General features: G+C 37.9%; 1 protein-coding gene across 2 annotated transcripts in view; it reads right to left on the minus strand.

Moving 5' to 3' along the window:
- The window catches only part of AP4E1 (adaptor related protein complex 4 subunit epsilon 1), a 102,656-nt gene that overhangs the window by 15,773 nt on the left and 74,474 nt on the right, over window positions 1–12,409 (minus strand). For both annotated transcript variants that reach the window (XR_004432001.1, XM_033190123.1), the window contains exons 17-19: window positions 5,795–6,050; window positions 1,590–2,147; window positions 228–418 (exon numbers count right to left, since the gene is read on the minus strand). Coding sequence is in view for 1 of the 2 variants with exons in the window: in XM_033190123.1 (XP_033046014.1) it covers window positions 228–418; window positions 1,590–2,147; window positions 5,795–6,050 (1,005 nt within the window). In the remaining variant the exon portion in view is untranslated. The remainder of the gene's footprint in view (window positions 1–227; window positions 419–1,589; window positions 2,148–5,794; window positions 6,051–12,409) is intronic.

Consider the following 12,409-nt stretch of genomic DNA (forward strand, 5'->3'; position numbering starts at 1 on the left):
ATTGTACCACTTATGTTCTCTTCATAGCACAATTCATAATTACATATGTATGTATGTAATTGCACCACGTCTCCTCCATAGACTAGAAATTCCTCTAAGGTAGGAACTGTGTGTAGTTTTTAACTGTTATACTCCCTAGCACCCAGCTAGTGCCTCCATCCACAGAAGAGGTCTAAAAAATAGTTGGTGAATGAACAACTTGAATTAATATTTCACAAAACATTTACCTAATGAAATCTAATAGTGATAAGTTTACAGAAAATTCCAGCTGAGCAGAATGAGTATCCATCATACGATAACTAATAAAACCAGAAAGAATTCCTTCTGTAAAAGGTTTTTCTATCTGCACACTATATTGAAAGCTTTTGGTGCTTTCTGCTTCCATTATAGGCAAACAGCATCCAGGTTGCTCAGTGACCTGCAAATAAAAGTAACAAAAGTGTTGAAGAAGGAAGGGATCAATACAGACTATTATATGACTACCAATTTTCTATTGAAGTGGTACAAATCATACTAATGTAGGAAGTTAATAACAAACTACATTATGAAGATGACTGACAACTTCACTTGAGAAAAATTCACTAGAACAGATAATGAAATAATAATTGTACACAGGTCAAAATTATGTTAACAAATGGCATTACAGTTAAAACTCTGTAAATGTCCTGGCTGGCCCTAGGTTTTTAAAGATAGGAGAGTTTAAAAATAATTTTTTAAAAAATTTAAATATAAATACAAATACAGGTGTCATCTATTCTCATTCTCTACCCTCAAGTTAAAGCAACTGGGAAGGGTTTGGTCTGTTTTTTTAAGTTCCACAGGTTATTTTTTTATTTTTTATTTTTTGAGATGGAGTCTCACTCTGTCACCCAGGCTGGAGTGCAATGGTGCAAATCTTGGCTCACTGCAACCTCCACCTCCCAGGTTCAAGCGATTCTCCTGCCTCAGCCTCCCAGCTAGGATTACAGGTGCGCACCACCACGCCCAGCTAATTTTTGTATTTTTAGTAGACATGGGGCTTCATCATGTTGGTCAGGCTGGTCTCAAACTCCTGACCTCGTGATCTGCCCACCTCAGCCTCCCAAAGTGCTGTGATTACAGGCGTTAGCCACTACGCCCGGCCCCACGGGTGATTGTAAAGCACATCTAGTATCAGGAACTTTTGCTCTGGTCAGTGGCCCAGACAATATCCCATTCAACACATTCTAGCTCATAGAAGAAACTGGGCCAGTTTTGTGGAAGATAAATATACTAGTCAAATCTCATTATAACTCCACCAAGGACATCCATACAATAATGCAATTAAACATACTTCCAGCAATCACAATGGCAATCTGTCAGAGCTAGGGAAGAAAGAGAACTGATGTCTGAGCACTTAATATGTAAAAATAAATTGGTGACAGAAAGAAGTAAACAGTATACACATTTATTCTTCAATATCCTTACTCCTTAATCTTCCACTTTGCTAAATAACTTGAGAGTTTCATTTTAGTGTTTATGACAAAAGTGAACGAGACATTTAAAGAGCGCAGGAAAAGAGAACACAAAATACACACTGAAAATAAAACAATAATACCTTTAAATTTTACCTTGAAATTTTCTGCAGGAAAAATTTCTAAGTTAGCACTTTTCAATTCCAAACCACTCTTATTAGTGACTGACCAGACCATCAATAAACAATCATCTTTCCAAATTTTATAAGAAGACACTGATATGGTTTCATTATTACAGACTTCCATAGCATTTGAGTGTATGTATTCAGTAGTTTCTTCCAAAAAAGATGAAGCTAAAGAGCTTTCCTTGGCAACTGAGGCTGCAATAGATTGAGGAGGGTGAAAAATTTCCATGCTGTTATCAGCAAACAATGAAGGTGTAGACAGACTGCAATTTGAGAATTTCTCAACCAAGGGCAGTTCTGTGAGTGACTCAGAATCCAAAAGTTCTGAATTGAGAGAAAATGTCTTTAATTCTTTGTCTCCTCTATCGTGCAAAGTATTCAAGTAATAGTCATCTTCATATGCCACATTTGACAAAGAACTAAAGGAAGAACAGGTCATATTATGAGTACTGGATGCTTCACCACTTTTAGCTTCCTTGATTTTTGATTTCCTTCTGAACTTGTGAGAGACAGTATCTGCTTTTCCCAGCTGCAAAAATAAAACATCATAATATAAAAAGAAATCATTCTACTAGTCATGAGTTTTAAACATTCATCTATAATTTCAACTCGGCAATATAACAATTTGCTGAGGTTCTAACTACAAAGAATAAATTTGCAAAGAATCAGAGATAAATAAAATGTTAAGACCTAAAATTCTGACAGCTATACAACTTTGAACTATTAGCTAAATCTTGTTTCTCATAAAAAAAACACATGGAATCAGAAAAAGAAATAAGGTCAAAAAGTCAGTCATGAACAAAAAACTTGTTAGATTTCAGAATACTAGAGTATAGAACTGAACAAATTAAAAAACAGTGAGAAAACTAGCCATTTTTTGAGTTGCCATAGTTGTTCTGTATAAGCCTAAGTTACTCTTGAACGCAGGGATGACCCAACCTCTGTTTTAGTCATCTATAATAATCATGATTTTGTGGCCTGTGAGTTAGTAAGCAGGAAAGAAAAACTGATTTTACCTCAAGAATTAACTGGCAGCAGCTGACTGGAACACTCAGCAGGAAAGAATTCAATAACTGACTAGTGATGTTTGCCACACATTCAGGAGACAGAATGGCAAACTTGTCATTGTTGGTCTAAACTTTCTGAAGAATGGTCTGTGAATCTACGTAAGAGGAGTGATGGTTCAAGTGTTCCCTTGCCTCTCAAAGTTCTATTTAGAATCAGTGCAGCAGACTGGCACTACTCTCCATCTCCACCCCCCGGGGTGCTTTGACACTACACAGCATCCTTTACATAATTCTAGTTGACCAGAATTCTAGTTCCCTTTTCGTATCTTCTCTGTCACTCTCCTCAAGTCCCAACACCTTCTTCCAACTCTGAACAGATGATTTTTGTCTCTTACCTCCAAATTCAGAAGTCACCAAACAAGAACTAACATTTTATTAACACAAAAACAAGGGGGCACAAAAACTACTGTAGTTATTTTCAATAGTTACTAATAACTGTTAAATACTAGTTATTTTCAGTAGTTATGGGACTCAAGTTAGATGTATATTAGAGGGCAGGCATGGTGGCTCACATCTGTAATCCCAGTACTTTGGGAGGCTGAGGCAGGTGAATCACTTGAGGCCAGGAGTTCGAGACCAGCTTGGCCAACATGGTGAAACCCCGTCTCTACCAAAAAAAAAAAAAATTAGCCAGGCGTGGTGGTGCACGTAATCCCAGTTACTCAGGAGACTGAAGTGGGAGAATTGCTTGAACCTGGGAGGCAAAGGTTGCAGTGAGCTGAGATCATGACACTGCACTCCAGCCTGGGCAATACAGCAAGATTCTGTCTTTAAAAAAAAATGAAAAAAAAAAAAACCAGATGTATATTAGACTGCTTGTTACTGTCCCCTGGGTCACCGATGCTCTCTGCATTTTTTTTTTTTTTTTTTTGGTCTATGTTTCATTTTGGATGGTTTCTATTACTTTGTTTTCAAGCTTAATGATCTTTTCTTCTGCACTGTCAATCTGCTAGTATTCAGAAGCTATACAGGCCAGAAGACACTGTAGCAACATCTTTGTTTAAATGCTTGAAGAAAAGAAACAGTTTAGCACAGCATACTCAGAAAAAAAATGTCTTAAAAATGAAGGTGAGGCCAGGCATGGTGGCTCACGCCTGCAATCCCAGCACTTTGGGAGGCCAAGGGAGGAGAATCACTTGAAGTCAGGAGTTTGAGACCAGCCTGGCCAACATGGTGAAGCCCCGTCTCTACTAAAAATACAAAAATTAGCTGGACTTGGTGGCACATGCCTGTAATCCCAGCTACTCGGGAGGCTGAGACAAGAGAATTGCTTGAACCTGAGAGGCAGAGGTTGCGGTGAGCCAAGATTATGCCACTGCACTCCAACCTGGGTAACAAAGTAAGACTGTCTCAAAAAAAAAAAGGCGAAATAAGAAGCCAAAGGTGAAAAAATAATAATAAACCTTGGCCTTTCTAAAGTGATGTAAAAAATTAATTCAAAATGGATCACAGACCTAAAAATAAAAGCTAGTTAAAATGACATACATCAATAGAGTCTTGATGTATATAACTGAGAACGCTAACGTAAGAAAAATCAGCAGGGAACAGGATTCCTGGAGAAAAACAGCCATCCAAAATGAGGCATGACACAGAAGGAGCACATTCAGTCCCAATCCTGTCTCTGCTTTGCCCCAGTATCAGAGGAAGGGTCGGGGCTGAGAAGTGAGAGGATACATGCTAATTTTATGTCATCATTAACTGTTCCCCCTTCTTTATGACGCATCTACGTTACAACACAATTCCTCACAGAATTCAGGGTCTCATAAAACAGAGAAATACACTCCTTTTTCTACTCTTCAGTGACAGCTGAGTGAGAATGAGGGGGAAGTATAAGAGGTAAGCCAAAAAGGATTTAGCATCATTAATAGAAAAAACATCTTCATAACATTTCTGATTTCAACTCACCACAAAAAAATCTAGTATCACCCTGAATGTTCTCCTGAGGAAAAAATCTACCTGAAAGCTATGCACTTGTTAAATAGGCAGCAATGAGGTTCACAAATCAGGGCTCCATGAGCCTGGGTGTAATCTGACTTTGGTGTGTTCCTCCTAGAGCATTCCACTGGTCTCATCACAGCCTACCAGGACAACTCAAAAACCCAAGATCAGTCACTTTACTGCTGATCTGCAAATGTCAACTCGGAAAATATTAAGGTACATTAATTATTAATATTTGTAGGCTGAATCTGTTTTTTCTTAAGAGAGAATATCAAGTCTGACAGAAACAGGATCTAGACTGGTGAGTCTAGAAAAGAAAGAGACAAAGATAAAGAGTACATAGTATGGTATACCATCTGGCCTGGTACTGACAGGAATGAAGGGGAAATTTCACCATGGGAGGAGGAGGTTGAAAGAGCTGGGATGTCACTCTAATGAAAATTTTGTACAAGGTGGGTTCATTAGCCACCAAAAGGAGGATACATTACATGGTATTCTCAGATGCTCAAAAACAGCACCTGTCCTTCACTCCAACTTGTCATTCTTTTACTATGAAAATAATTTCTCAGTATAAAAACTTTTAAAATCATAATCTTAGTATCTGAATATAATTATCATTTTTGTATAATTCTTTTCAGCCTTAGGTATAAACAAGGCATAAATAAAACCTTATACTCTGTACTTTTTGTTTAATACATCATTTAAGTATTTTTTCATTTTACAAAGCAATATTATTGATCATTCTTAGAGCTGAATAATGTTCTGGGAGAATACAATTTATGTAATACAATTTTGAGGAGTACTTTTTACAAAGATAGACCAACATTGTTGAATGATTATCATCATCCCCCTTCCCTTTGAGAACTGCCCCATCCACCCACAGGGGTGAGAGTGGCCGTGGTCACACCTGTAACTATTTGGAGCCTGACCCTTGTCCACTGACTGGGTTACAGAGAACACCTGACTCAAGTTGAGCCAACTGCATTTTCTCTTTCAAGAATATAAAAGGTATGTCATTAGTGGTTCTGGAGCTGGGACATGATGGTGAATAAGAACTGGGGAAGCCACTTCTCACCATACAAATAAATGACAGCCAGGAGCTTTTATAGAGCCAGTTTTTTTGTACAAACAGACAACAACGATTCTTAGAGGAATAGAACGGATTACTTACCAGGTTGACTGTACTTTCTGATCCTAGCCCAACAAATAATGATGATGCCAGCAGCTGCTTTTCTTTCTCCTCTTTAGATTGGGTAAGAACTTGAGATTGATCCTTTTTTGTTATAGTTTGATCTACATTCTCCATTATACTCTCTTGAGGAATAGGCAGAGCTCCACTTTCATCACCAGTTTTGCTTTCCTTCTTGGGAAGATAGCCTTCTTTCCCCCACAATTTCTTTATACCTTCTAGCTTCAAGCTATTTGTCCTAAAGAGTTTGATAATAAAATCAAGTCAACTTAAATAACTGCTAATAGTTACTTTCTTGAGGCATTCTTTCAAAACATATCAATGTCCGTGGCCTTTTAAAAACAACTGCCACATTATATTCTACACACCAGAAGTAAAACCTCGATCTCTAGATTTTATTTTAGTTATAGCCAACATCCCTCCACCCTCTAGTCAAAGGGTTTGATTTAAGGCTGCAGAACTCTAGACTTAGGTAAAAATTTCATAGCATTTAATTTTCACTTAATTGCTTAAGTCCTACAAAAATAGAACTACTGTAAATCAGTTTCTTTCTTCCATTGACTTTTCTTTTTTTTTTTTTTTTTTTGAGACGGAGTCTCGCTCTGTGGCCCGGGCTGGAGTGCAGTGGCCGGATCTCAGCTCACTGCAAGCTCCGCCTCCTGGGTTTACGCCATTCTCCTGCCTCAGCCTCCCGAGTAGCTGGGACTACAGGCACCCGCCACCTTGCCCGGCTAGTTTTTAGTATTTTTTAGTAGAGACGGGGTTTCACCGTGTTAGCCAGGATGGTCTCGATCTCCTGACCTCGTGATCCGCCCGCCTCGGCCTCCCAAAGTGCTGGGATTACAGGCTTGAGCCACCGTGCCTGGCCCATTGACTTTTCAAAAATACCTTTAATTCTGATGGGTTAAAGATGAGAAATGATTCAAATTTCTTAGCAATATGAAGGAATTAAACCTATACAAATTCATTAAGTAAAATCCTGTTAAAAGCAAAAACATCATTCAAATGTACTCCTATGTATAAATTTACATTGTATTTTTTCTTTAATTTTACAACCCAGGAGACATAAATTCAAGTTGCCGTGAATACATGCTCCCCATAAATTTACTTTAATCCAAAAGGTTTTTCTCACTATGCATACTAGCGACATTTTCAACTATTATTAAGTGTACTTTTATCAAAATGCAATGAAGTTTTATCTATAAAAGAAAAAAGTAAGATTTTAGGAAAAAGCCTGAGGCTGACGAATTTTTACACCTAAGTTGAAAAAGAATTAAAGTATTATTTAGGAGCCAGGTGTCCTACCCAAAAAGCCTAAACAAGGCATCTAGGCAGTAAGTCCAGGGCCAAATTTAGAATCCTAATGTTGTCACAAAAGTTGCAGTCGTGAATCTGGAGTGACTAATAAGTGTAGGCTAAAATAGCCAAGGATCATCTCTATTATTCTCATATAAGAGCTATGCGTCCATTAATTAGTTTGATTGCGGTAATCATTTCACAAGGTATATCAAAACATCACATAGCACACCTTAAATACATACCACTGACCCTTGAAAAATGGACATGGTTGGCGCACTGACTCCTTGCATTGTCAAAAATCCACATGTAACTTTTGACTCCTCCAAAACTTAACTACTAATAGCCTACTGTTGACTAGAAGCCTTACTAATAACATAAAGTCGATTAATACATAGACTAGTATCTATATATATTTTATGTATTCCTGACAATCTTATTGTTTCTCAATTTTTTGATATTCCTAGGGTACATGGTTTGTTGGAAAGTTTTTTCAAATTATCTCAAATCTGAAAAACTTTTTCCAACATATTTACTGAAGAAATCTGTGTACTAAGTGGACCCACACAGTTTAACCCATATTGTTCAAGGGTCAGCTATACAATGTTTATTTAGCAATTATATCTCAATAACACTGGAGTTTAAAAAAAAAAAACAAACCATGTGTCCTTGGCACTTGACTCATTTAAGCATCTCTGTCATGGTCCAAAATGGCATTTTAAAAAAATCATTTTTACTACAAGATGAACTGATCATGAAATGAACAAAAAGGAAGACTCAGAAATATTTCTACTAATTATTATTAGTATTGAAATTGTTGGAATCATGATCAATATGATTTTGAGCCCAAAACAAAGCAAAAGCAGGTAATTACACTTCATACTGAGTGAAGAATTAATGCTATTAAGAAGTAAGTAGCTAAAGGAAAAACTGAATGTTAATTAAAAATGCCCTAAAGGGAACTGGTTCATTCCTTCTCAATGATTTTTACTGCTGAGTATCCCTTTACAAATATCTTCATTTCCCCCTTTCTTCCTCCAGGTTCTAAAAGAGTTTTCTAAAAAAAAAAAAAAAAGTTATACAATAAACCTCTTAGACAAAAATTGGTTGTAGTTGCCATAAGCAGATCCCAAGTGGTCATGGGAACCACAAAAATAACCCCTAACATTTCTAGAATAGAATTCTCAAAAGAAGCACCTCTAGGGAATTTGTGAATATCCACAAGAGTATTATAGTCTCTGTATACTCCCTTTAACCAAAATATTACCTTTATTCACACACACACAAAAAAAGGAGAACAAGTCTCTAAATTTTACTAATAAATGATTTGAATAGTAGTTTAACAACAACAACAAAAGGCAGATGTGGAGGACAATGGGCTGCTCCATCCGGATCCCTCTTCAATGAAGGACTGTTGACCAGCTGTTGGGAGTGCTATCAGCTCTCAGCCTCTTCAGGGATTGCCTGAGCTGCAGAGGGCTACTTCACCCAAGATCACGCTCCTTCCAAGGCAGCCTACATCCAGTGATGGATGAATGGAAGTATAAAGTCCTTGCCATCCATCTTGGTTCAACTCAGGACAACTCTGAAGGGTCTTTCCCGCTCCAGAGCTCCCCACGGTGTCAGCAGAGGTTGTCACTGGCAATGCATTGCATCTTAACTTCTACCCAAACCTGCTTCTTTTTCCTTCCTTCTATAGATGTTGATCCCAATGAGACTCCTAATTATTCTGCATACTAAATGCCATCACAGAATGTGCTTCCCAGGGAACTCAATCCACAACTGGCAAAAAGGGGCAGGAGGTACAAAAGGAGCCTAAAAGGAGCCTCAAACTATTTTAAAGATTTTTCTTATTTATTTCATCTGCATACATAGTTATGATCAACACAAATATTCTGTTACGCATACATACAGATCATCTAAAAAGTGGGAAAATATGGTCAGGTGCAGTAGCTCACACCTGTAATGCCAGCACTGATGCTGAGGCAGGCAGATCACCTGAGCCCAGGAGTTCAAAACCAGCCTGGCCAACTTGGCGAAACCCTGCCTCTACTAAAAACATAAAAATTAGACAGGCGTGGTGGCAGGCGTCTGTAATCCCAGCTACTTGGGAGGCTGAGGCATGAGAACCCAGGAGAACCCACCAGAACCCAGGAGGTGGAGGATGCAGTGAGCCAAGATCACACCACTGCACTCCAGTCTGGGTGACAGAACGAGACTTGTCTCAAATAATTAATTAATAAATAAATAAATAGGAAAATACATAAGAAAGCAACATAAGGCCATTTCATACACAAAATATGCTTCTTAATGATATGAAACACTAGAAAAAGAATATTTTTAAACATGAGTCATCTTTGCCCAGATTTTGACAATACTATCATCTAATACATGGTTTTCCACAGTGTGTCCTTGTGTTATTTTTATTCAGACCATTCAAATACAGATGTAAATTTGGACCAAGTAACTAAGCTTCAAAAGATTAGGGATGTACTTTAACTCAGCTCTAGGAATTCCCATTTGAGATAGGGTGCTCCAGGTAAGAATTATAAATTAGGTTTGCTACTACTTTATTCTCAGGTTGCTAGGGACTGTAAAAGAGCAACTGTCTTCCCTCTACGATGATTCGCCTTGCCAATTAATATGTTCCTCTTCTGAAATAATGCATGAGCTGAGGTCCATTTTGGAAACAAATTTTAAATTCATCCCTCATCTTCCATTTCACAATAATACAGCATATATTATATAATTGCTTAGCAGTTTTGCCAAATGTCATTTCTCTGAGGGTAGTAGATGTATATGTACAGTATTTACAAGGCCCTGCCACAGCCCCCAGATCCTAGTTCAGTACTATAGTAACAGATGCTGTCATCTGTTGCAGGTAAAAGTGTATAAGTTCCTCCCTGGGTTTGAAGGGTTCCTGTCTCTTTCCCTTGTCCCTTTGGTCCCTGTTTGGGACACTTAATTGCTGTCACCTCCATCATCAAATGCCCACAAACAATATCTGCTCCCCATGTTTGGAATACCAAAATTAAATATCTGGGAAAGAAAATAAGGAGGTTAACAGAGCAGGAAAAAAAAAGGATAAGAAAAAGAATTTGAATTCATGCCATTTCATTCAACATATTCTACATTCCTCATGATCTATTATTAGTATCTTTCTTCCAATAAATACTTGTAACCATTTCACTGGACAACTGACGAATGTAACGATGAACATAAAATGACTGACTTCTTAATAAATACAGAAGAACTCAAAATTCAAATGTCATCCTTCAAAGTTGTCACTTTTGAGATTTTATCACATTTATTCCAACAATGCAGCCATTACTTAAAACATTTTTATTATTATTATTATTATTATACTTTAAGTTCTAGGGTACATGTGCATAACGTGCAGGTTTGTTACATATGTATACTTGTGCCATGTTGGTGTGCTGCACCCATCAACTCGTCAGCACCCATCAACTCGTCATTTATATCAGGTATAACTCCCAGTGCAATTCCTCCCCCCTCCCCCCTCCCCATGATAGGCCACGGTGTGTGATGTTCCCCTTCCCAAGTCCAAGTGATCTCATTGTTCAGTTCCCACCTATGAGTGAGAACATGCAGTGTTTGGTTTTCTGTTCTTGTGATAGTTTGCTAAGAATGATGGTTTCCAGCTGCATCCATGTCCCTACAAAGGACACAAACTCATCCTTTTTTATGGCTGCATAGTATTCCATGGTGCATATGTGCCACATTTTCTTAATCCAGTCTGTCACTGATGGACATTTGGGTTGATTCCAAGTCTTTGCTATTGTGAATAGTGCCACATTAAACATATGTGTGCATGTGTCTTTATAGCAGCATGATTTATAATCCTTTGGGTATATACCCAGTAATGGGATGGCTGGGTCATATGGTACTTCTAGTTCTAGATCCTTGAGGAATCGCCATACTGTTTTCCATAATGGTTGAACTAGTATACAATCCCACCAACAGTGTAAAAGTGTTCCTATTTCTCCACATCCTCTCCAGCACCTGTTGTTTCCTGACTTTTTAATGATTGCTATTCTAACTGGTGTGAGATGGTATCTCATTGTGGTTTTGATTTGCATTTCTCTGATGGCCAGTGATGATGAGCGTTTTTTCATGTGTCTGTTGGCTGTATGAATGTCTTCTTTTGAGAAATGTCTGTTCATATCCTTTGCCCACTTTTTGATGGGGTTGTTTTTTTCTTGTAAATTTGTTTGAGTTCTTTGTAGGTTCGGGATATTAGCCCTTTGTCAGATGAGTAGATTGCAAAAATTTTCTCCCATTCTGTAGGTTGCCTGTTCACTCTGATGGTAGTTTCTTTTGCTGTGCAGAAGCTCTTTAGTTTAATTAGATCCCATTTGTCAATTTTGGCTTTTGTTGCCGTTGCTTTTGGTGTTTTAGACATGAAGTCCTTGCCCATGCCTATGTCCTGAATGGTATTACCAAGGTTTTCTTCTAGGGTTTTTATGGCATTAGGTCTAACATTTAAGTGTCTAATCCATCTTGAATTAATTTTCGTATAAGGAGTAAGGAAAGGATCCAGTTTCAGCTTTCTACTTATGGTTAGTTGATTTTCCCAGCACCATTTATTAAATAGGGAATTCTTTCCCCATTTCTTGTTTTGGTCAGGTTTGTCAAAGATCAGATAGCTGTAGATGTGTGGTATTATTTCTGAGGACTCTGTTCTATTCCATTGGTCTATACCTCTGTTTTGGTACCAGTACCATGCTGTTTTGGTTACTGTAGCCTTGTAGTATAGCTTGAAGTCAGGTAGCGTGATGCCTCCAGCTTTGTTCTTTTGACTTAGGATTGTCTTGGCAATGCGGGCTCTTTTTTGGTTCCATATGAACTTTAAAGCAGTTTTTTCCAATTCTGTGAAGAAACTCATTGGTAGCTTGATGGGGATGGCATTGAATCTATAAATTACTTTGGGCAGTATGGCCATTTTCACAATATTGATTCTTCCTATCCATGAGCATGGTATGCTCTTCCATTTGTTTGTGTCCTCTTTTATTTCACTGAGCAGCGGTTTGTAGTTCTCCTTGAAGAGGTCCTTTACATCCCTTGTAAGTTGGATTCCTAGGTATTTTATTCTCTTTGAAGCAATTGTGAATGGAAGTTCATTCATGATTTGGCTCTCTGTTTGTCTGTTACTGGTGTATAAGAATGCTTGTGATTTTTGCACATTAATTTTGTATCCTGAGACTTTGCTGAAGTTTCTTATCAGCTGAAGGAGATTTTGGGCTGAGACAATGGGGTTTTCTAAATGTACAATCATGTCAT

The sequence above is a fragment of the Trachypithecus francoisi genome, unplaced genomic scaffold, assembly GCF_009764315.1.
Source record: "Trachypithecus francoisi isolate TF-2019V2 unplaced genomic scaffold, Tfra_2.0 Lachesis_group3, whole genome shotgun sequence".
In the NCBI taxonomy this organism is placed as follows: domain Eukaryota; kingdom Metazoa; phylum Chordata; class Mammalia; order Primates; family Cercopithecidae; genus Trachypithecus; species Trachypithecus francoisi.